Here is a 24,759-nt window from a genome sequence, read left to right as displayed (position 1 = left end):
GGCATTTGATAATTTAAATTTATTTTTGCCTCTTTACAAAGTCAGCTTTAAATTGCTAATTATTTATCTAGAGAGATCTTGGTCTGAAATGGAATTACAACCAATGACATGTTTAGTATCTAGTAGGAAAACCACATTAACTAAAAGGATGGGAAAGACCAAAAAAGGGATTGTAGATTACTGGACATAGGATGTTTGCCATGAGAAATGGGAAAACATAAACCTGGCCCTAAAACTAGTGTTAATAGAGTGCCCAAATTCCTGACTTATAGTCACTGCTAATTTACTGACTGATATTATTGTTATAATAATTATTGTAAGTGCATTTCATCAATTCTAAGAAAAATATTTTATTTACATTTTATCATCTCTGGAACGCTCCTTTCAATCTATTATGTCAGAATCGCTGCTGGCTATGCAAACTTGATGAGAGATGTTCATACTTTTGCCATTTAAATTGAATGACCTGCATTGTTGGTATTGCATTCTTGAATTTAACTGCTATTTTAAAGATCTTCCAAAAGATACCATGATTCAGAATTGTACCCAAAAAGTTACTGTGTATAAAGAATGCATGGAAAGAGAGCAGAGGAGCACACATTTGATAGTAGCAAAGCAAACAATCATCATTGGGGGAATAACCTCAATTTCAACTTTCCTTGCAAATTACGGAGTTCTATGGTTAAGTGCATGTTTAACTTCTAAGAAACTACCAAAGTGTTTTTCAAAGTGGCTGTATATTGTGTACCATTGTGCAGTTAGCAAAGTGGATATACTATTGGATGTGAGAGCTCCACTTGTTCCACATTCTCTCTAATATTTGGTATTATTAACCTTTTAATTTTAGCCATTAAATTAGTTAGAATTTAGTCATTCTAGTGGCTGTGTAATGATTTGCATTTCCCTGATGACCAATCATGTTGAATATCTTTTCATGTGCTTTTTTCACCATTCATAAATCTTCTTTGGTGTAGCATCTATTTAAAATTATTGCCTATTTAAGAAATTTGGATTGGCTGTCCACTTGTTATTATTGAATTGCAAGAGTTCTTTATGTACTCTGGATAAAATTCTTTTATCAGATATATATTTTTCAAACATTTCTTCCCATTCTGTGGCTGGAATGGGAATTTTATTTTCATAGCGACTTTCAAATAGATTTTAATTTTAATTTTAATGAAATCAGGATGTATGAGTGCTCCAACTTTGTTTTTCAAAAATTGATTTGGGGGCTTCCCTGGTGGTGCAGTGGTTGAGAGTCTGCCTGCCGATGCAGGGGACGCGGGTTCGTGCCCCAGTCTGGGAGGATACCACATGCTGCGGAGTGGCTAGGCCCGTGAGCCATGGCCGCTGAGCCTGTGCGTCCGGAGCCTATGCTCTGCAACGGGAGAGGCCACAACAGTGAGAGGTCCACGTACCGCAAAAAAAAAAAAAAATTAAAATTGATTTGGTTATTCTAAATCCTTTGCATTTCCATAAAATTTTATAATTCTGTTATAAATTTCAACCAAAAATAGTCTATTGGAATTTTCACTATGATTGCACAGAATCTACAGATCAATTTGGAGAGAAATAACATCTTAACAATACTGAGTTTTCTGATTTGTAAATGTGATTTAGCTTTCCATTTATTTAGGACTTATTTAATTTCTCTCAGCAATTTTGGGGTTTTCAGTACACATATCTTACACATATTTTGTTAAATTTATCCCTATGTATTTCATTTTTTGAATGCTATTTTAAATGGTATATTAAAATTTCAATTTGTTGTGAGCGTGTAGAAATACAAATTATTATTATATATTCTTCTTTCATTCTGTGACCTTGATAAACTCATTTACTAGTTCTAATTTTTTCAAGGATGGTTATATTATCTGCAAATAAAGAGAGATTTACTTGTTCTTTTCCAATCTATAGGTATTTCATTTGTTTGTTCATGTTTATTTATTACTGTCTTATTGCACTGGCTAGAACCTCTAGTACAACGTCTAACAGAAGTGGTGAGAAAGGAATATTCTTGTCTTGTTCCTGATCTTGGGAAGAAAGTATTCAGTCTTTCACCATTAAGTATAATGTTAGATTTTTTGCAGATATTCTTTATCAGAATGATAAAGTTTCTATTCCTAGTGTACTGTTTTTCATGGAAGGATGTTAAATTTCATCAAATGCTTTTTTTTAAGTTAATTAATTAATTAATTAGGCCATGCCAGGTCTTAGTTGCGGCACGTGGGATCTTCATTGTGGCATGCGAACTTCTTAGTTGCAACACACAGACTCTTAGTTGTGGCATGTGGACTCTTAGTTGTGACAGGCATGTGGGATCTAGTTCCCCAGCCAGGGATAGAACTCAGGCCCCCTGCACTGGGAGCACAGAGTCTTACCACTGGACCACCAGGGAAGTCCCCAAGTGCTCTTTCTGCATTGATTTAGAGGACTATATAATTTGTTTGGTTTTTAGTCTATTAATATGGTGAATTACATTGACTGGTTTTTAAATGTTAATGCAACCTTCCATCCCTAGAATAAATACCCACTGGAACTCAATATGTTATCCTTTTATATACTATTGAATTTCATTTGTTAAAATTGTATTAAGAAATGTGTGTCAAGACCTACTAGAGAATGGACTTGAGGATATGGGGAGGGGGAAGGGTAAGCTGTGACAAAGTGAAAGAGCGGCATGGACATATATACACTACCAAACGTAAGGTAGATAGCTAGTGGGAAGCAGCCGCATAGCACAGGGAGATCAGCTCGGTGCTTTGTGACCACCTGGAGGGGTGGGATAGGGAGGGTGGGAGGCAGACGCAAAAGGGAGGGGATATGGGAACATATGTATATGTATAACTGATTAAATTTGTTATAAAGCAAAAAAAATTAAAAATAATAAAAATAAAATAAAATTAAAATTAAATAAATAAATAAAGAAATGTGTGTCAATATTCCTGAGGGATAATGGCCTATAGTTTTCTTTTCTTGTAATGTCTTTCTCTGTTTTTGGTATCAGGACAACACTTACAAACCCTTATAAAGTGGGATGGGAAGTGTTTCCTCCTTACATTTTCTATATTTTGGAACAGTTTATGCAGAATGAATTGGTATTATTTCTTCCTTAAGAATTTGATGTACTTCACCAGTGAAGTCACCTGGGCCTGCAGTTTTCTCTGTGGGAAGGTTTTTAACTATAAATCAAAAAATTTTAGTAGATATAGGGATATTTAGGATATCTATTTCTTCTTGATGAGGTTTGGTCGTTTGTGTCTTTCAGAGAATTTATCCATTTCATCTACATTGTCAAATGTATTTTCATAACATTGTTTCTAATATTCACTTCTTATTTTTTAATGTCTTTAGGGTTTGTAGTAATGTTCCCTCTTTCGTTCTGAATCATGGTAATTTATGTCTTCTCTTTTTTTCCCCTGATATCTCTGGTAAGAGATTTACGAATTTTATCGAGCTTTTCAAAGAACCATCTTTGGATTGGCTCTAGATTCTAAGAGAATTCATAGCTAGATTTAAGGGTGCATTTAATTGTTAGTTTCTTTTAGGGAGAGGTGAGCTGGGCCCTACCACACACAGGAGGCTAGCGGGCTGAGGTGACAGCGCTGGACTTCGCTGAGTCTGCGACGTGTAAGTAGGATCCCATCTGCTTGGTTCATTCTCTGCTTATTCTGACATTTCCAACAGAGAAGTTCTAAGACTGATCTGTCATGAACATTAATTACCATGCTTTGCAACATGAAGAATCTGTGTTCTCTATACCGCTACACTTTCTCTTCAAGCAAGAGAAAATAGATGCTGTAAGAAGTGTTGCTAACTTATTTATGTTAGATTTCACTGAGACCACTGCAAAAGAAGAAGTCAAGAGTCTCTATAACTGTTCCCAGCCTGGCCCATATGCAAAATCCTACTGTTCCTTGCATATATGACCTTTAAAAATGGTATTAGCAATTATGTTATTCATGATTGGTTTAATATTTCCCCACAGAAGAGTTTACGGAGTTTATCTTTTTTCCATTAAAAAAAAGTCATTTTATTTCAGGTATAAGTCACTGTGCTTACCATAATCAGTAACATAAAACTCATACATGGTTTGATTTGTGCCCTTAGGTATTTCTGGTAAGTCTAACTTGCTTTCATGATTTCGTAAAAAGGCTTCAAGCTTGTTTCTGCTTTCCAATTCCAGAAGGGCTCCTAAACTCCACATTAGAGCAAACACAAATAACTTATGAAGATGTTCGACACATGAAATGCCACCTTCTTCTTTGGAGGGAATTAAACCTTCCAGAAGATTGAGAGACTGAAAATATTTAAAATACAATAAAATAAAGTTTTGTATTTAGATATTTTAAATAAACATTTAAAAACAATAATAAATTTAAAAGGAGAGAGAGAAGAAAACAAATATATCTCCAGATATTGCTTGATCAGTGTCCTACAGCTAGCAGCATTTAGAAGAAAGGCCATTCTGCTTTAGGCAGACTGCATGATCTAGCAGAAAGGACACCAAACTGGGAATCTGGAGGTATCCCGTCTCATGCCACTAACATCTCTGACTCTCAGTTTCCTGATCTAAAAAGCAAAAGTCCTAGACTAGATATTTCCTAAGGTAGCTTCTGTTTCTAAAGTTTGGGTATTCCAAATTTCATAGATCAAAGATTTTATTTATTTTAACATGTTGTAAGGCTCAGCAAATTGTGCCCCAGGGGCCAGCCACCTGTTTGGCAAATAAAGTTTTACTGAAACACAGTCACACCCATTCATTGCGTCTGGCTGCTTTTGCAATGCAACTGCAGAGCTGAGGGGCTGAGACAGAAAGTTGTGCAAAGTCTAAAACACTTACTTGCCCCTTTAATAAAAAGTGTGCCAAACCCCATATGGCATCAGAAAGAAATGTATCTATAGTAAGACATCCTTTGTCTTTCATAAGAAAATTATTTCAAGATAAGATTTGCACTTATGTTTGGGCCTCATGTATCAGTTCTAAGCTACCCACCCTCTCTGACTGACATCCCTCACACTAAGAGAAAATCAAAGCACTAGAATGGGATAATGAGAGATCACCTATGGACTAGAATCAGGAGAGCCTCTGAAAAATCTATGATTAGTTCTGTTTCTTCCAAAGACTAATAAGAAAAACTGAGAAGAGGGGGAAAAACATAATTCTACAAAATACTTGGAGAATTGTTCAAAGGTTTTCCCTATCTAATATATATAGTAAATTTGCAAAGACTGCCACCCAAATTTTCCTGCTTGCCAGCTCCTTGTTGTGCTTTTCTGTAGAACTTCCAGCTTTATTTATTTAGTCTACTCTCATTTTTGGACACTCTTTCTGGGAAGGTTATACTAAGCGTGACAATGGGAAAGAGTTCATTCCTCTTCCCCTGACAATACCGCCCTGGGAAGTGAAACTCATGAAGAGATGGCGGTAAGAGTGTCAGTAAGATCTTTAATAGGAATCAAACTTCTCAGAGCCTTCACTTCCACATCACAGAAAGATTCTGATGGACTGCGTGAATTTTCCATTTCAGATACCTCTAAACTGCAACTGAGTGGTGTGTGTGGGTGTGGGGGGGGGAAATCTCACATCTAAGTCGTGAATGTACAAAGAAAAAAACTTACTTGCACAATATAGTTGCACTCTAAGAGTTGCATTTTTGGACTGAGGTTCAGTTTCATAAATGTATATATATCCTCAAATGTTTTATCATACAGACTTAGGAATACAGAAGCTTCCTGTGTAGTACGCTTCTTCAGCCACGCCTGCAGCAAAGAAACAGAGTCTCTGTTTATAAGAGAGTGAGACGTGGAAATACACTGAACGCGCTTCTTTGGGTCTGTCGTCCCCACCTGCAGTATTGGCCTCCAGCTGAGAGCAGAGCTGCTGATGTAGACCATGCCCATCCTAGAAACCGTGGCCGGAGAGGCGTTCTCAATATTGTGGACTTCAAACAAAAGCTTACAATTAGGGGCCATGGGGATGCGATCTCCATTGGCCAGTGTGAGGGTTTTGTTGTCATCCAACACGGAATTTAAGTTCTCGATCCAAATGGCATCAACAGGGCCGTCTAAAACGAGGAAAATGTTTTCACCTGCCAATAATGGAAACAGAAAATCACTTTTCACCTGCAGATAATCAAAACAGAAAATTAAACCAATACTGTGTTATTGATAAACTGGCAGGGGAAAAGAATGATCACCAGAAAAGAGTTTCTGTGTACCCTTTTTAGCTTTTAATGTTTTTCTCCACAGAGTAGAAAAAATCCCATCTGTCCAGTCATTGGTTGCCGTGTCCAGTCTTCCAAACATCTGAGGAGCCGTAATAGCTTTTGGATTCATTCGCATTTCTCTATGAGGCCTTCCGCATTCTGTTAGTGCCTTCATCAGGATTGTTATAACGGTTGTCTTCCCAGAACCACTGGGCCCGAGAGTCATCAAACCATGGCGTACCAGAGACGTCTCATATAACTACACAATGAGATAATCAATTGAAAAATGTAACTTATGAGTCTCTTTCTGACATTCATAGAAGTTGTGTGCAGAAATTTTAAAAGCTTTAAATAGGCTTTTCATTAAAGTAACTTGTTCACTATTTAAAAGAAGAGAATATGCCCCCCAAAAATGTTTTTTTTGTTTTACTAGAGGTGGATAGCAAATGAGCGGCACGTTATAAAATGATATAAGTGATAAAGTAATGACAATGTGGAACTTTAATTACATTTTGGAAATAAATTAATTCAGGATCTAGTTTTGGGGTCTCAAACTACTGTTCCTTGTGATTTTAGTTTGCTGATGCATAAGGAGCAGTTTGTGTGGTGATATTGCCCCCCGGTGGTGGGAAGCAGCAATACAAACCAACTCAGCCAAGACCCAAGTTAAACACACACCAGCCTTCTGGTTCCCCAGAAGCACAGCTCGAGGTGAGGATTCCTGTGCAAGCGAGTGTTCACCAGGGAAACTTTTAATGGAGTAAGGGAAGCAGGACAAAATGGGGAGAGGTCAAACAAGGTGTGATTGAGGACAAAATCCTGTAGCAGGGAGACTTAAGACTGGCCCTGAGGGGCACTTTGGAACATAAGTTACACCTCTGTGTTTGTTCCATCTGGAAGCAGGAGAGCTTGACTTTCCCACTGCATCACCCACAAGTCCTTAACTAAAGAAGGTTGTTTGGGGAGCAGGGGAAAATAAACTCCCATGTACTGCCTGTGCTTTGTGCCTGCCAAAAATGTGGGGTTGGTGAACCCTCCTGCAGAGAGTGGTATATGTATGTGGGATTGGAATCACAGTTCTAGAAGCGGGGGAAGGGGCGCATGGATATGGTAAAAGATTCAAGAAGACATAATAAGAACATGGACAGTGTCTATTACAATATCCTATCTTTTCTTTTAATAAAAATAACAATTCAAAGGTCTCACAACTGATCAGAGGTAAAATTTGAGTTATTCTCCTCACATTTTAGGTAGAAATGTATTACCTCTGTAATCCATAGTTTAAAAGCAGCAGAGGTACTGGCCGTATTATACTCAACAGTAATGTGTTTGACATTAAATAAAAACACAATATTCTAGTGCCCCACCGACTGAGGTGACTAAGATTTCAGTACTCAATATACTGTATACATATCACATGTAAAATGATGTTTTCCCAGAAATTTTAAAAAAATGTTTAACGGTTTCCAAAACATAGATGATGAAAAATACTTTGATTGTTTTCCCTATATATTTCCTTGTAAGATTTGGATTTGTTTCATACACTTGAACTGCTTACAATGTGGCAAGAAGAGTAAGTTAAAAAAAGAATCGCTCTTTTTCAAATGCAGTTTTTAACACTCTCCACAATTTCGGCACCTTCATTTTCCAAAAGCCCTGGAAAATACCCCCAAAGCATCAAGCTCATGGTGATTTAATTCAGCATCTCTGCTATGGCTTCTTGGCTCTGCTTGGTAAAATCATTGGTAGGTTGTCACAAGGATGAAATGTGATGGACAGAAACACACCAAGAGACACAGGCAAAGGGTTGAGTTTAGGTGTGAACATGCCCACACACAAAGCAGGAGCAAAGTACCACCCCCAGACTCCTCAGGCTCCATGCCCTATGAAGGCCCCCAGCTATGGGAGATGCTGCCCAACTGGCACAAGAGCCAGCTGGGTCATTCCATCTCCCTGCGTTTTTATAAGCTACTATCCCTTCCCAACTGTTCTCGAGATTCTGGTTACTACCTAACCTAACCTCATCAGGTGTAAGTAACTTCAGTAACTGCTTGATTAGTATAAATCCATGCTAACATCTCTGGGACCAACACCTCTCACTGAGGACTCTTCTTGCAATGATGTGTTTTAATTTAGTTTCAACGTTTACATTAAGTAAGACTAATTTCACAAGTTCTTCTCTTCAAATGACAATCTTTAACAACACCCACTGAGCATCATACTGATAACAGATTAAAAATGTTTTACCTGCACAAGTTTGAGATTCCAGGGTGGGTGGTTAATCAAACCTTCCAGTTGAACCTGGTTGGCTACTGCAGCTTGCAGTTCCACGTAAGTATTACTATCTAGTTGTAATCCTGGAAACAGGTCATTGATTAAGCTGAGGAACAGGGGTTCATCTTCATCAACCTAAGGTGGCAGAGAACAAATTTACTCATTCAGTCAACAATGAAGCTTGTAGCAGAAGCTCACAGCACTTATCACTTCATGCCCAAAGAACCATTTTATTACTCTCCTAGCCACATGTATATGCTCTAGTACTTTCTCCCAAACACCACCACGGAATCCACATTACCTACAGCATTGCACCCAAAGTTCCCTGGCATTCAAGGTCTTCTCCAGTCTACTGCTCCAAGGTCTGATCTCATTTCTTTGTCCTATGAATGTTCTGCTTCCCACAGACAGGTATATGCACTAACCTTAAAAACATGCAAGTAATAGTCCCAATCCCATGAGAAGAGAGTATTAATACTTCACTTAAATTAGGAAAAGATCTGTAACCCTGCATGTCTGGCTCATCCAACACTGGCTGGAAAACTGCATCAGAGCAGTGTTCTGCCTCTCTCGAAAGCAGCAGGTTGGAGTAAATGGACTCCAATCCTTATTTACCACATCTTTAATACCGAGATCACCCCATGCCCAACTGCTGACCCCCTCTGAATTTTTCCTATTCTCTGGTGGGGGAGGGTCTCCGGATACTTTCTGGAACTCTCGTCTAGAAGTTTCAGGAGTACCATTATTAATGGAGGCAGTGAGCTACACTCTGGAGGGAGCAGAGGGTTTAGCATCAGAAAGTCTCGTGGACTTTTGTTCTAGCTTATCAACTGACTGTGATTATGGGTGAGTCCTACACACGCGCCTCTCCCATAAGGAGAATGGCAATAAGCACGATAGCCACCCATATCCCCCAGAGTGGCTGTAAGACTCAAACAAGACAACACCCCGAATAGGTTTTGTAATAGTCATGAACTACACAGATGTTAGTTGTTAGTTTTGTAACTAGAATGCGAGCCCCTAAGATCCATTTCTTTCTCAACCTTGTACTCCTAGGGCATGGACATGATACATAGCATATAGAAGCCCCTGAATAAAAGCCACATGAACCTGTCCGTCAACCAGTTTAAAACAGCTTGGCTGTAATTGTGACAAGCATGAAATCGGTGAAATAATTATTATAATCTCTACAGCAAACTTTCTTTTTTTTTTTTTTTTTTTGCGGTATGCAGGCCTCTCACTGCTGTGGTCTCTCCCATTGCGGAGCATAGGCTCCGGACGTGCAGGCTCAGTGGCCATGGCTCACGGGCCCAGCCGCTCCACGGCATGTGGGATCTTCCCAGACCGGGGCATGAACCTGCGTCCCCTGCATCGGCAGGCAGACTCTCAACCACTGCGCCACCAGGGAAGCCCTACAGCAAACTTTTAATGCACATTTGGAAAACAGAAATGGTGTTGGTGTTTTGGGAGAGACATAGCTAAGCTAGTCACATACAGAGAAAGCAAAAAAAGCTTTCATGTTTCCCTATGAATCCAGATTTTCATATTTAGAATCTGTGTTACATTATGAATAATGGACTGACATTTGGGGGCTGGAGCCCACTGATGAAGCCTGTTTCATGGTACACAACTGATAAAAGGATGCACTTGCAGCCCATGTGGGTCATACAAAGCCATGGCGTTTTTTTTGCGGGGGAGGGGGGTTGCCTTCCTCTGAAAGCTCAGCTCAGTGGTAACTTCACTGCATTTTTTTTTTCTTTCTGCACCCACACAGCATGTGGCATCTTAGTTCCCCAACCAGGGACTGAACCTGTGCCCCCTGCAGTGGAAGCGTGGAGGCCTAACCACTGGACTGCCAGGGAAGTCCCACTTCCCTGCAATTTTTAATGTTAACAGCTTCACATGAGCGAACCCCCACTTGTCAGCCAGGTCAAAATCCTGAAAGAGAAATTAATTCAGAGAAGAAAGATACCAATTTAGAAAGGTTCATATCTCTTAGTCCTCTCATGACGGTGCTTAATTCACTATCTTCTGGTCTGGCTCTTTTTTGAGATCCAAGTGTCCTCAGTACAGATAGAATATTTCTCAACCCAAAGTCATAATGAACCTAAGATGAGAAAAGAAAGAAAAAAGATTATTCAATTGAAAAATTCTACATGTAGACTCACTATGTATTACATATAGGTAGATATTCTGATACTTATACACTATAGTTTTGGAGTGGCTGAGTGGCAAAGTTTTATTAGCTCAATTCTCCTGCCTTTCCTTTGACTGAAAAATGATCACTTCTCTGGAAAGATCAAGCTGTATGATACAGTGTTCACACCTTAAATATCTTTTGAGAACAATACAGTCTGATAGTCTGAATGGCAACCATTTAAAATGCATGACCAACAGGTTACATATTATGTGATTCCCTTTATGTAATATTCTTGAAATAACAAAATTATAGAGATGTAGAAAAGATTAGGGCTACAAGGGGCTATACGGATTTGGGAGAGAGGTGAGTGTGGCTATAAAGGGGTAGCAGGAGGGAACCTTGTGGTGATAAACAGTTGTGTATGTTGGCTGTGGTGGTGGTTACATGAATCTACACATGTTTGCATAGGACTACACACACACAAACACACACACACACAAGCACATGAAAAATTGGTGAAGTCTTAGTAATTTCTGTTTATTGTACCAATGTCGATCTTCTGGTTTTGTTACTGTACTATAGTTATAAGATGTCAACACTGCAAGAAGCAGGGTGAAGAGTGCACAGGACCTCTTGTACACTTCTTTGCAACTTCCTGTGAATCTATAATTATTTCAAATTAAGAAAGTTTTAAAAATACATAATTAGGGGTCTTCCCTGGTGGTGCAGTGGTTGAGAATCCGCCTGCCAATGCAGGGGACATGGGTTCGAGCCCTGGTCTGGGAAGATCCCACATACCGCAGAGCAACTAAGCCCGTGAGCCACAACTATTGAAGCCCACGCACCCTAGAACCCGTGCTCCACAACAAGAGAAGCCACCACAATGAGAAGCCTGTGCACCACAATGAAAAGTAGCCCCTGCTCGCCACAACTAGAGAAAACCGGCGCACAGCAACGAAGGCCCAGTGCAGCCAAAAATAAATAAATAAATATTTTTTAAAAATAAAATAAAATAAAAATATGTAATTAATAGGTCAAATTAATTATAAATATACTTTAGAAAAGAGTTAAGGAATTTTTTAACTCCCTAATTAGCATGTATCAAGGTAAAATTGCAAAGTTAAAAAACAAGTTTTCTGCTAGGGGGAAAATAGATATACAAAGTTACCTGTTTAGTAAGTTGCTCTTCACAGAGTTTGTAAAGTACATAAAACTTTTGAGCCAAGATAACATTTTCAAGAAAACCACAGCTTGCAAGTTTAACTCGGATAATGATCTGGAAATTAATACAGTGAGATTTTTCAACTTTAGTGAAAAACAGGTAAAGAACATAAACTGTATTATGCTTTTAAATCCTGATGCATACCTGTCTATCGGGAACCATCATAGCAACAGTTCTAAATTGAATTTTTAAGTTCTCTGGTAGTTCCTGGCGCCCAGCATATCCAGGGTTCTAAAAATTAAAATTATTTAATTTTAATTGTTGATATAATTTTCATTTCATGAATACAAATACATTTCAAATCCCTAAGTCAGATTCTAAGAGGGTATTGAAAAACATTAGATTCATAAAATGTCCCTATTTCCACAAAAATGTGTACTGGACTATCCACATTTATTAATGTCACATCACTCCCTCTTACCTATTTCCATTTTTGTTATACTAATAAAGTCACACACATGCACACACACACACACACCACTCTGTATAGCAAAAATTAAGTATCTGTGTATCTATTTATTAAGAAAATAGAAAAGAAAATAGAAAAGAAAACTGAGTAAATACTGGGGTAATTATGATCTAAAATATGTTATCGAAAGAGAAGGAAAATTCATCAGTTTACCTAGGTAATTTTTATTTCATCTCTTCAATTATCCTTTGCAGTGAGAATTATAGAGTTCTGTGGCTGACAAAGTATCATTTAAAAAAAAACATGGGGATGAAGGGAAATAAAGACAGGAATGTTGAGAAAAACATGAAAAGGACAAAAGTAGAGATGGAAAGGAACCTAATAAGTAGCAAAAGTCTGAGGACAGGTCAGAACCAAAAGTCCCAAGGGAAAGGTTAGAGGGTTCAAAGGCAAGTAAGGCAAAGAGGAGGCAGTTATTTTAGGAACGTGCATGAAGAAACCTTCAGTCCCTGAGCATTTACTGGACACTGTCAATAGGCCAGATAACTTGCTAGGTGCTGGGAATACAAACATTACTGGCTGCCCCTCAATACACTTTTTTTTCATCCTTAGGCACAGAACCCCAGTTGCAAGCTGTGTGCATCACCACCCAGGTTTAAAACCACATTTCCCAGCCTGCCTTGCAGCTGGTGTGATTAAATTCTTCACTGTGAGTCACAAAGGGACACAGTGTATGAAATATCCTTGATGTCGGTTTGAAGGCAGTTGATTCAGTCAATTGGCTGCAACAGAGATGCTTCTGTAGCATCTTGGGTTATAAGGTGGCCTTGAAGATGGAAACCATGATGGTGTAGAAACACTGAAGGATCTTAAGAGAATACATCCTTAGATGTTAAGCCACTATTTTTCATGTCTCAGTTATTCACAGCCTAATGCAATTATCTAATTGATATTTCCAATATTATTCTTAATCCAAAGGGAACATTAAGATTCTTTTAAATTCTTCTGAGCCACAGCATCACACTGAGTAAACTTCTTCATCTAATTTCCTGAGTTAAAACTGATCACGTCAGGATTATTAATATTTACCCCCAACTGCTTAACTGGTTGTTTGCTTACATTAAAGCTTATCAGAAAATTTTCTGATTGCTCTTCCTATAATTTATCTTTATCCACTCAGGACACTTAAAACTCAGAGTACTTGTATTATCTTGCAACTTAGAGACTTAACAGAATAGAGATCATTTAAAAGCATCAGTAAAACCAGTTCAACATTAACTTCACTTCTCCAATTTATAAACACCTCTATTTATTCATGCCTTTGGTTTTCTGTCTTTACAACATTGTATCACAAAGCTCTGCCCTCAATCACACGGTAACTGAATTTGTTACAATACTTTGATACAGGACCTTGCTGAATTATTTTGGAAATTTTAAATCATTTCCATCATCCTTTATTAAGTGTCAGAGAAAAGCCATGTGTAGAGGTTAAGTAGTCAGGTTTTGATGTTAGACAGACAATAACATCTTTCTCTAGCTGTGTGACTTGAGCAAGTTTTTTTAATTTCCCTGAGCCTCGGATGTCTTGGTTATAAAATATCCGCCATACAAAATACTACGGGACTATACCTCATTGACCCTTCAAAGTTAGGTATGGCCAAGTAAATTGTTTTAACCAATGGTTGTGACCTGTGTCACTTCTGGACAGAAACCCTAAGAACCAGAGCATAATTCTTGTTCTCTTTTTCCTTTGCTACAACAGCCAGTAACGATTGAGACAGTACCAGAGTAAGGACATGTAAAGCATCCCCTGCCCTCTCCACCCCGACACCATCAACCCAAAGTGGACATGGGGCATGAGAGAATAATAAATCCTTGAGGTTTTAAACCACTAAAATTTGAGGGATTGTTATTTTAGCTTCCCCCCTGTCTGATACAATATATAAAATATTTAGCCCATCCCCTTACACAAAATTAGTGCTCAATAAACAGTAGCTATTTTTATCTTTAACATATCACTATTTTATCTTCTGTCTGGATTATTTTTACTACTCAAAAAAAATCATATAACAGGGACTATACTCTGACCCCTGGATTGTCAGTCATTTACCCACTAATATATGCTTACTTTTATTTGAGTCTGTAACAATTAAACCAATAAATTGCATTTAAAACCTATGTTCTTCAATCCCTTTTAAAATTGCATCAAAAAGTATAAAATACTTAGGAATAAACCTGACCAAGGAGGTGAAAAGAATGAAATAATGCCGTTTGCAGCAACATGGATGGGCTTAGAGATTATCATACTAAGTGAAGTAAATCAGACAGAGAAAGACAAATATCATATGATATCACTTATATGTGGAATCTAAAATATGATACAAATGAACTTATTTACAAAACAAAAACAGACTCACACAGACATAGAAAATAAATTTATGGTTACCAAAGGGGAAAGGGGGTGGGGGAGGGATAAATTAGGAGTTTGGGATTAGAGATACAAACTACTGTATATAAAATAGATAAAAACAAGGTCTTAGTATATCATAGGGAACTATATTCAATATCTTATAATAAGCTATAATGGAAAAGAATATGAAAAAGAATATCTTTGAATCACTTTGCTGTACACCAGAAAGTAATACAACATTGTAAATCAACTATACTACTTCAATAAAAAATTTAAAAATATATAAACCTATGTTCTCACCATTGTTAAGAAGATTCCAAATTCTGGATTTAAATCAACACAATCACCATCAGAAAAAATGAACTGTTTTTTTCTCTCTTTTCTTGCTGTCAAAACAATGTAAATTTGTTGGGCTGCCACTGATAATACAGGCAATTCAATTCTGTTAAACTCATCAAAACAGCCCCAAGAACCTGACTGTGCAAGACCTGGTATGAAAAACAGTTAATCTGATAAGTTTTACTTTGTAATATATCTTCTTGATGGCAATCATTTCTCCAAAGCACTCTCAAACAATTTTATATTGAAATACAATTTATGTAAATTTCATACCTGGCTGTTTACAAAGACTTAGTTAATTCCAGTGATATACAAAGGTTTAATTATTTGTACCTCATCACCAAAACAATGAAAATAGTACACTGCCAAAATGAAAGTATAGACACATCATTACACCAGGGATGCTGAAGGGTGACAAAAATTTGATTCCGTCTTGATGTGCCACCTCCAGTGGGGATGGGGGTGAAGCAGCCATAATATTGCGGGAAATTAACAAAATAACGGATGCCCCTTCTGGGTCAGATCACTCTGTTCCTTTCTTGTTGCAATGAGAGAAATGCCAGGAAACTAGGTGAGACAGTGAATGGTCAAAAGGATGTTTATTTATTTCTTACAAAACCCAGCACGAAGGAAGACCTGGATATTGAGAACATTGCTCCTGTCTATTCTCTAAGGATGAAAACCTTCATTATTTTCAACTGCATGAAATGCTCTTCTTTCTTTTATTATTGCTTCCCCCCACCTACCCCCACACACACTTTTTCTTCTCTCTCCTTTGGGAATTTCCATTATGTGGATATTGGAACTTATATACCTACCCCTATGGCCCTTACACTTTTCTTTCAAACTTTCCATTTCTTTTTGCAATACACTCTCTTGGCTAGATATTCCAACTCAACAGAGGTTTTTTGTTTTTATTTTTTCTCAATTTTTATTTTCAAGTTCTGATTATTCCAATTGTTATTCTTTTCATAGCAGCTTATTTTTTCTTTAGTTGGTTGTATGTGGTAAATTCTTGAATCTCTCTAAAGCCATTAATTTTAGTTACTTTTGCATTTTCTTTGGTTTCCTCTATTAATCAGTTAAGTGGTCAGTAGGTCTCCTTGCTGTTTGTGAGTGCCTCCTTAATGCCTTCAAATATTTTATGATACTTGGTTATCTCTTCATATGTGTGTATTTCCTCATTCCAAATGCAAATTCCTGTTTGCAGGATGCATGGCTGCCTCTGGTGATTTGGGGGAAGGGATGAGAGAGGCAGGAGAGCTTACCCTCTGGGTCTGGAGCATGAGGTCTGACCTGGTGCAGTGCTTGCCTCTCTGGCACAAGCCTCCACCTGGCACTGATCTTTGTCAGGACTCCCACTTCAGACCTTTTACATGGAGGAAAACTACTGGAGATAGCCACTTTCTTTTCTTTTTCTCTTCTTTCTGCTATAGTTTTGGCATTCTTGGATTTACCTGGTGCTCTAGTCTGCTTCTCTCAACCATCTTCAACCCTTAAGCCAGGAGTGATCCACAGAAGAACTTTCTCTTTTATTAAAAAGTGATTCTTTGGGTTTAATTTTTTTTTAAGGACAGGCAATTATAATGAATAATATAATGAATACCCATGTACCCACCTATCAAATCTTAACAATTTTGCTTCAGATTTCATCCTAAAGAATAAAATATTAGAACTGCGGTTCAAGTCCACGTATGTCTCTCTTGGATCCACACTCCCTCCTTCTACAGAGGTTAACTTCTATCCTGAATTTGATGTCAATGGTTCCTATGCATGTTTTTAAACTACTGCTCCTATGCGTGTATTCACAAATGCTACGTACTTTGCTCGTTCAAAATTTGTTGTGTGTGTATCTATTTTTCTATATATCTATAAAATACTGTACATATACAGTATAAATACATACAGTATATAATCAAATTAATAAATTTGATTTATTTGCTGTTCTCTGAAACAGTGCTAGCTACCAACTTACACACAAAGAAGAAGTACCAAGGGTTAGTTTCTACACACCCTTACCAACAGTGGTTTGTCAGACTTGTCGATTCTTACCAATTGGCAAGAGTGAGAATGCTATCCCATTATTGTTTTGCATTTATTAATGATTTGAAGAAAATCTTTCTTTCTGTTTCTTTCTTTCTTTTTTTTTTTTTTTTTTTTTGGTCACGCCATGCGGCATGAGGGATCTTAGTTCCCCGACCAGGGATTGAATTGAACCCCTGCCCCCTGCAATGCAAGCGCAGAGCCTTAACCACTGGACCTCCAGGGAAGTCCGAAGAAAATCTTTCTTAATGCTGGATATCAATCTTTTGTCAGCTATACAGGTTAAAATATCTTCCCTCAGTCTGTAGCTTATTTTTTTTCCTTCTTAGAGATGTATCACAAAAGACTGTAAAATTATATATATATATGTATATATACACACACACGCACAACTGACCCTTGAACAACGCAGGGGTTAGGGGCATGGACATTCCACACAGTCAAAAATTGATATATAACTTTGCAGTCAGCCCTCCCAGACCCACAGTTCCACATCTAGGTATTCAACCAACCTGAGATCGTGTAGTACTGTAGTATGTATTTAGTTTAAAAAAATCTGTGTAGGGCTTCCCTGGTGGCACAGTGGTTAAGAATACGCCTGCCAATGCAGGGCATGCGGGTTCGAGCCCTGGCCCAGGAAAATCCCACATGCCACAGACTAAGCCCGTGTGCCACAACTACTGACCCCGAGGGCCACAACTACTGACCCCGAGGGCCGCAACTACTGAAGCCCGCGTGCCTAGAGCCCGTGCTCTACAAGAGAAGCCACCCAATGAGAAGCCCACACACTGCAAGGAAAAGTAGCCTTGCTGCAACTAGAGAAAAGCCCGCGCATAGCAACAAAGACTCAGGGCAGCCAAAAAGTCAATAAATTAATTAATTAAAAAAAATTTTCTGTATAAGTGGAACTGCTCAGTTCAAATCTGAACTGTACAATGTATATATATCCAACAGGCAAGTAACTAAAGATAAGAGCTGGATGAGCAGTCCCATGGTATCTATTACAGGGATATTCTCTTACCCTGTTTAAATGTATCAATCTTTTCTCTGTAGTTTGTAATTTTTGTATAAAAAGTCCCTTTCTACCCTGAGAACAAAGATATTTGCCTTTATTACCTTCTAAAAGCCATATATGTTTTGCCTACCACATTTAAGTGTTTAATCCCCAGAACTGATTTTTATACATGTTATAGGGATCCAATTTTTATATATGTAGGGATCCAATTTCCCTTGTTAAATATTAATCATCTATGTACCAGAATGACTTATTGCAAAGCTTATCTCTTCATCACTGGTTTTCAATACCACCTTTTCCATATGTCAAGTGTCCCTGGCCTATTTCTGCATTCTCTACCATATTCCACTGGTCTATTTATCAACCCCTACACAAATACCACACTCCATTAATTATGTGCTAAATGATATCTTTCTGAAATTTTCATTTTCTTTTTTTTTGTGCGTGGTTAATTAAAATAAAATTTATTTTGTGTGTTGACTTCATATTCAAGTGAACTTGCTAAATTCTACTTTCTATAGTTTTGTTGAATTTTCTTTACTGTCTACCATATCATTTGTAAATAACTATATTTTATATTTATTAATTTCCAGTCTTCGTATTTTTGTTGTCGCTATTGTTGTTGCTCCTTACTGCAACTGGGCAGGATACAGAATACAGTGATAAGTAGAACTAACAGTAATGGAAATCCTCATCTTATATCTCATCTCAAAGAAAATGCTTTCAAATTTTCGACAGTATGATGTTTGCTGGGGATGCCCTTTATCAAGTGACCTATGTGGATGGATATCTGGGGAAGAATCTAAGGAATAGCAATCATATGGAGGAGGGAGTGTACTTCAGGATGTTTGGGAAACATCACAAAGGTCAAAGTGGCTGTAGTAGAGAGAGTGAGGGGATAGTATCAGGAAATGAGGTCAGAAGGTCACAGCCATGCAATGGGGAAGGAGCAGGTGTGACTGTATAAAACAATACAGGACCATCATAAGGATTTCAGCTCTTACTCTCAGTGAGGCCAGTGCCCAGCTTTTAGCAGAAGAGTGTCATGATCTGACTTACAATTGGAAGGAACCAGTTTTGAGATTAGAATGGAGAGCACAAGGGTAAACTCAGGGAGACCAGTTAGGAGGCTTATTGGAGTAGCACTGGTGAGAGATGATGATTGGCATGAACTAGGAATGATAGCAGCAGGGATAATAGAAGGTGGCTGGTGTTGGATGTATTTTGAAGGTAGAGTTAATAGTGTTTGCTGACAGTTGGATGTGAGTATGAGGGAAAGAGAGCTGTAAAGGATAAGTCAAAGATTTGTGTGTAAGTATCTGGAAGAATGGAGTGGGTGTTTAGTGTGTCAGGAAAGGCTGAGGAAGAAGTAGATACAGGGAGGGAAGACCAGGAGTTTGGTTTTGGATACAGTGAATCTGGACCTGTTAGATATTTAAGTGGTGATGTCAAGGAGTAGATATCAGTTGTATTATGTGAATCCAGAGTTTCAAAGGTAAGTCTGAGCTAAAGATGTAAATTTGATCATTTAGATAGTATTTAAAGTTTGGGTCTACATGCGATCACCAAAAGAAGACCACAGAGCACTGAGTTCTAAGACTGAAGTGCTCTCTAATCTTTTTTCTTTGTCCATCTGAAACCATCTATCTTTCCAGATATTCTCAAAATTTCCCATCTTGTGGTGCCCCCCTTCTTTTTTTTTTTTTTTTTTGTGCAGTACGCAGGCCTCTCACTGTTGTGGCCTCTCCCGTTGCGGAGCACAGGCTCCGGATGCGCAGGCTCAGTGGCCATGGATCATGGGTCCAGCCGCTCCGCAGCATGTGGGATCTTCCCAGACCGGGGCACAAACCCATGTCCCCTGCATCGGCAGGCAGACTCTCAACCACTGCGCCACCAGGGAAACCCCCCACTTCTTGTTTTCTAGTGTTACCATCCTTAAAAAAAAATTTTCAGGAATTCCCTGGTGGTCCAGTGGTTAGGATTCCATGCTCTCACTGCAGAGGGACCGGGTTCGATCCCTGGTAGGGGAACTAAAATCCCATAAGCCACACAGCGTGGCCAAAAATAAGTAGATAAATAAATAATAAAAATCTTTCATTTCAATGGGATTTAATGCAGGAAGGGAAGTCACATGTGTAATCAGTTTGCTATCCTGATCTTATCTCCTCCACCATTGTTTCAGGCAGTAATAGATTCCATTTTCATCATCTAATACACATTCAACTCATGGACTGTAATGCCAGCAATAATACTGAACAATATTAAATTGATGATATCCAGCCATTCTGACCCAGAAAAATGGCAATATCATATGCATCAACCTATATTAATTTTGGTTATGTGGGATACTACCATTTTAGACTTCTATCAGAAAATAACATTTAATTGCAATAAAAATAAATTCACCAAAAATAAGTGTTTGACACTTGCCTTTAAAAATCCTTCCTAGCCCCCTGAAATCCATTTGATCTGAGCAGTTAAACACGACCACATATTTTCCCAAGCATCTTCCCATGTCTTTCGTAGTTTCTGTTTTGCCAGTGCCCGCAGGTCCTGCTGGAGCCCCTCCCATGTTCATTCCCAAAGCCTGTGCCAAAGTGATATAGCATCTGCGAAAGTGAATGAGATAAAGCATTGTGAATATGGGATAACACATGTTACAGTAAAGCACAAGCAAAAGTCCAGTGTGATTGGAATGAGCCTGTTTGTTTTAGAATTTGAGCAGCCCACATAAGAGACAGGCAACCAAACAAGGCTGGAGTATCTGATATTCATTAGAAGTAATACAGTGTTTGCAAAATCGCTCAACTCTGACGTAAAAAACCTGCAGGCCTTCCTTCCATTGTGGTCATGATAAACCCTAAGTCAGAGAACCAAATAAGCAGCAGTGTACTGGCAGATGTTTAACAATGGGCTCTCCAGGAACAAAAATAAATCTGATTTTTTTTTTTTTTTGGCCATGCCACATGGCATGTGGGATTCTAGTTCCCTGACCAGGGATCGAACCCGTGCCCTCTGCAGTGGAAGCGTGGAGTCCTACCACTGGACCGCCAGGGAATTCCCTAAATCTGATTTTTATGTCTGCTGATTTCTGTGGCATAAATACTTCCACCATGGCTGATAACAAGCTACCAATGTGATAGCACAAAACTGGGAAGAGATGCATGACGTTGGCTCTTGCAAGCTGGTACAAGCCAGCTCCAGCACACCATTGCAAGTAAATCGTTTTACTATGAAATGTTTTGCTCATTTAGACACATGTAAAGAACAATATAATCTGGGCTTCCCTGGTGGCGCAGTGGTTGGGAGTCCACCTGCCAATGCAGGGGACACAGGTTCGTGTTCTGGTCCGGGAGGATCCCACATGCTGCGGAGTGGCTGGGCCCGTGAGCCATGGCCACTGAGCCTGCGTATCCGGAGCCTGTGCTCCACAACGGGAGAGGCCACAACAGTGAGAGGCCCGCGTACCGCAAAAAAAAAAAAAAAAGAACAATATAATGAATCTCCTTGTATCCCTAATCCAGCTTCAGTTATATTTACTTCAGATCTAAGCAAACTTAGTAAAGCTTCGTAAGACATGAAGCTTTATATGCAAACATCGATTGAAGGGAAAACACCCTGAAAAATTTACGCTTCGGTGGGACTGGGCATATAAAGGGAGGTTGGATGAGTCTAGAGGAGGTTGAAGATATAATTTGGTTGTATCATAATTTTACCTGGAGGCAGCCCTATTTAAAGTAACAGCAGAATTCATTGTTCTATGACCCAATTTAAGTCAATTCTACAAACGTGTATTGTCTTCTATGCACAGCATATGGAACCAGGTAATTGCGGGACATATAAAGATGAAAAAACCCATCTCTTGTCTAGTGTCTTATATTGGAAAGAATGGTGAGGGGATCTGCCGTTGACTGATTATTCAGACCTGGCCAAGAAACATCACTTTAGGTATTAATTTCCACATTTGAAAAAACAGGAGACCAAACTAGACCACCTCCAAGGTCCTTTCCTTCTTTGGAATTCTAATGACGCCCTTTATGGTTCTAGAGACATTTGTCCATCTTGCAATCTAAACTTCATTACTAAATTAGTCTTAGTCAACAACCAAGAGTGCTTTTATTCTTTTATCTTTCTCTATTTCATAAAAATGTAATGTGTATGTGCATTTAACTAACAAGGATGGTTGTTTCACTGTTAGACTTTGATGAGCTAGCACGGACCCCACACGACAGCAATGCTTTTGCTAACATTTCAAATGCAATTTTTTTAAATTAATTAATTTATTTATGGTTGCCTTGGCTCTTCGTTGCTGTGTGCAGGCTTTCTCTAGTTGCGGCGAGTGGGGGCTACTCTTCGTTGTGGTGCGCGGGCTTCTTATTGCGGTGGCTTCTCTTGTTGCACAGCACGGGCTCTACGCGAGCGGGCTTCAGTAATTGTGGCTCGCGGGCTCTAGAGCGCAGGATCAGTAGTTGTGGTGCACAGGCTTAACTGCTCCGTGGCATGTGGGATCTTCCCGGACCAAGGCTCAAACCCGTGTCCCCTGCATTGGCAGGCAGATTCTTAACCACTGTGCCACCAGGGAAGTCCCTCAAATGCAATTTTAAAACAATTTTAAGCACATGACTTAATTACAAAAATGGAATAATAAAAATGGAGTTTCCTACCTATCTGTTAATGGAGTGATAACAAGACGATCAGTGCATCCCAGAAATTCATTCTGGTAAATAAAATCAACATCTGTAATAGACACCACTGTTTGATCCAAATCTTCTTTAAAGTAAAATCTACTCTGTTTTAGCCATTCAAAATCAGTAACTGATTTGATATGCATTTTTACCTTAAAAACATGAAATACAAAGAGATTAGTACTGCGTTGCAGTAGCATAAAACACAAGCATATGGGCAGTTTTTATTCACTCATTCACGAATTGATTCTCATTCATTTAACATATATTTACTGAGTCCCTCCTTGGGCCTGACACTGTGATGGGTGAACAAAGACAGACATGGTTCCTGCCTTCTGGAGCTGACAGAAGAGGATAAAAGACAATAGTTGTAAAAGTAGTTGCAATAAAGTAGGAAAAGAAATGCAGGGTAATGAAATTATGTAGCAAGAAGACCTCACCTAGTGTAGAAGGCCTGAGGGGGATACTTGGAGAAAGAAACATCTAAACTAAACCCTGCAAAAATAGTAGGAATTAGCCAGGGAAATAAAACAGAAGGGGTGATGGAGGTGTGGGAGGGCAAAACATTCTAGATGAAGACCCAGAAGATCTGACTGGCATGTTCAAGAAACTGAAAGAAGTTCAGTACAGCTGAGGCATCCAGGACTCTGGAGAAAGAGTGAGAGCTGAGGTTTCACAGGGCAAAGGAAAGAGGTTGGGCATTGTTCTCATGGCAATGGGAAACCATGAGAAATGGGAAGGGATTAAGCAGAGAAATGCATGGTCATATATGCACACATGACTTCTTGCACCAGCATTGTGACCAAACCAATCAATCTGCCCAGTCATCAGCTTATACCCATGGGGCAAGAAGTACTGGGCTCCCACCACCATGGATGCAAGAGATAGAAACCAGGTGAGCATGTTTAGGAACAACATCCCACCACCACCACATTCTACAGTGCTTCACGACTTTGCATCAGCAAACCTGGAGAAACCCCAGTCCTGCCCACTCAGGGGAACCAACATAGGAAGTGGCAAGTGGTCCCCTTCACTGCTCCGCAACCCAGGGCCCACTTCCAGGTCATTCAACACTAAAAAATGGACTCTGGCAACTGTACAATGCTCAGTTCTCCATCTAATCAAGTCTTCATGCTATTTACCATCTTGCATTTTGTTGTTGTTTCATTGTTTATGATCTTGCTTCCCCCTCCAGTTAAGAATTCTTATTTTCCCTCTTAAAATGCAGTTTGTATTCATCAGCTTAAAAGAGCTGCTTTCAGGTAACATAGTCCAGTATCACCCCCAGGGACTCTGTTTTCTAACACAGGACGCTCAGCCATGGAGATGCGGTCAGCTAGCTACTTTCAACAATCCAATAAGATGGTAAAGAAGGGGTGGAGGAGGAAGAAGTAAAGAAGAATAGCTAATATTTACTGAGTTGTTACTGTACATCAGTCTATTCTAAGCATTATACATGGGAAAATAAAATGCATATATGCTGGCCATGAGATCTCATTTTACTTGGAATGCAAACTGACCATGAGTTCAGTAGCAATTAAGACAAAAAGAAAACAGTTTCATAGTCTTAATTGTGTGTATATTTTCTTTTAAAAAATCCATTCTGTACAGAAAGTAAAGATGTGCTGAACATTTTGATTTTAAAAAGAGATTTCTTCCATGAGACGTCAGCTTTAAGAGTCAGTGAGAGATGTATAGATATCCTCAATAGTACCTTCATAGCAGGTATAATAATGGATTCCATATGAATGTTTCTTGAAGTGGACTTCAAGGAAAGCCAAAGTATAATGGTAATTGCAATTCAGTGAAAGCAAATCTGTAGAAGGCCAAAGCAATATGGTCTAAGTATGCGGCTTTTTGATGGTTAGCTTGAACCAGAGAAATCCAAGAACAGTGTTTCCAGAACTTTAATACACATATGAATCACCTGGAAATCATACTGAAATGCAGATTATGGTTCAGTAGGTCTGGTGGGGAGGCTGAAGATTCTGCTTTTCTAACAAGCTCCTAGGT

At 38.8% G+C, this 24,759-nt stretch overlaps 1 protein-coding gene across 1 annotated transcript in view; it reads right to left on the bottom strand.

Moving 5' to 3' along the window:
* DNAH8 (dynein axonemal heavy chain 8) overlaps positions 1 to 24,759 on the bottom strand; it is a 328,140-nt gene that overhangs the window by 154,403 nt on the left and 148,978 nt on the right. The window contains exons 43-53 of the mRNA XM_082637824.1: positions 22,726 to 22,898; positions 20,492 to 20,670; positions 14,965 to 15,152; positions 11,990 to 12,076; positions 11,792 to 11,899; positions 10,456 to 10,590; positions 8,457 to 8,618; positions 6,222 to 6,468; positions 5,851 to 6,092; positions 5,623 to 5,763; positions 4,063 to 4,300 (exon numbers count right to left, since the gene is read on the bottom strand). Of these exons, the coding sequence (XP_082493950.1) occupies positions 4,063 to 4,300; positions 5,623 to 5,763; positions 5,851 to 6,092; positions 6,222 to 6,468; positions 8,457 to 8,618; positions 10,456 to 10,590; positions 11,792 to 11,899; positions 11,990 to 12,076; positions 14,965 to 15,152; positions 20,492 to 20,670; positions 22,726 to 22,898 (1,900 nt within the window). The remainder of the gene's footprint in view (positions 1 to 4,062; positions 4,301 to 5,622; positions 5,764 to 5,850; positions 6,093 to 6,221; positions 6,469 to 8,456; positions 8,619 to 10,455; positions 10,591 to 11,791; positions 11,900 to 11,989; positions 12,077 to 14,964; positions 15,153 to 20,491; positions 20,671 to 22,725; positions 22,899 to 24,759) is intronic.

This window comes from Mesoplodon mirus (assembly GCF_964341445.2).
Source record: "Mesoplodon mirus genome assembly, chromosome: 12".
Lineage (NCBI taxonomy): Eukaryota > Metazoa > Chordata > Mammalia > Artiodactyla > Ziphiidae > Mesoplodon > Mesoplodon mirus.
Note: the sequence above shows the minus strand (reverse complement) of the source record. Positions and strands in the feature narration are given on the sequence as shown.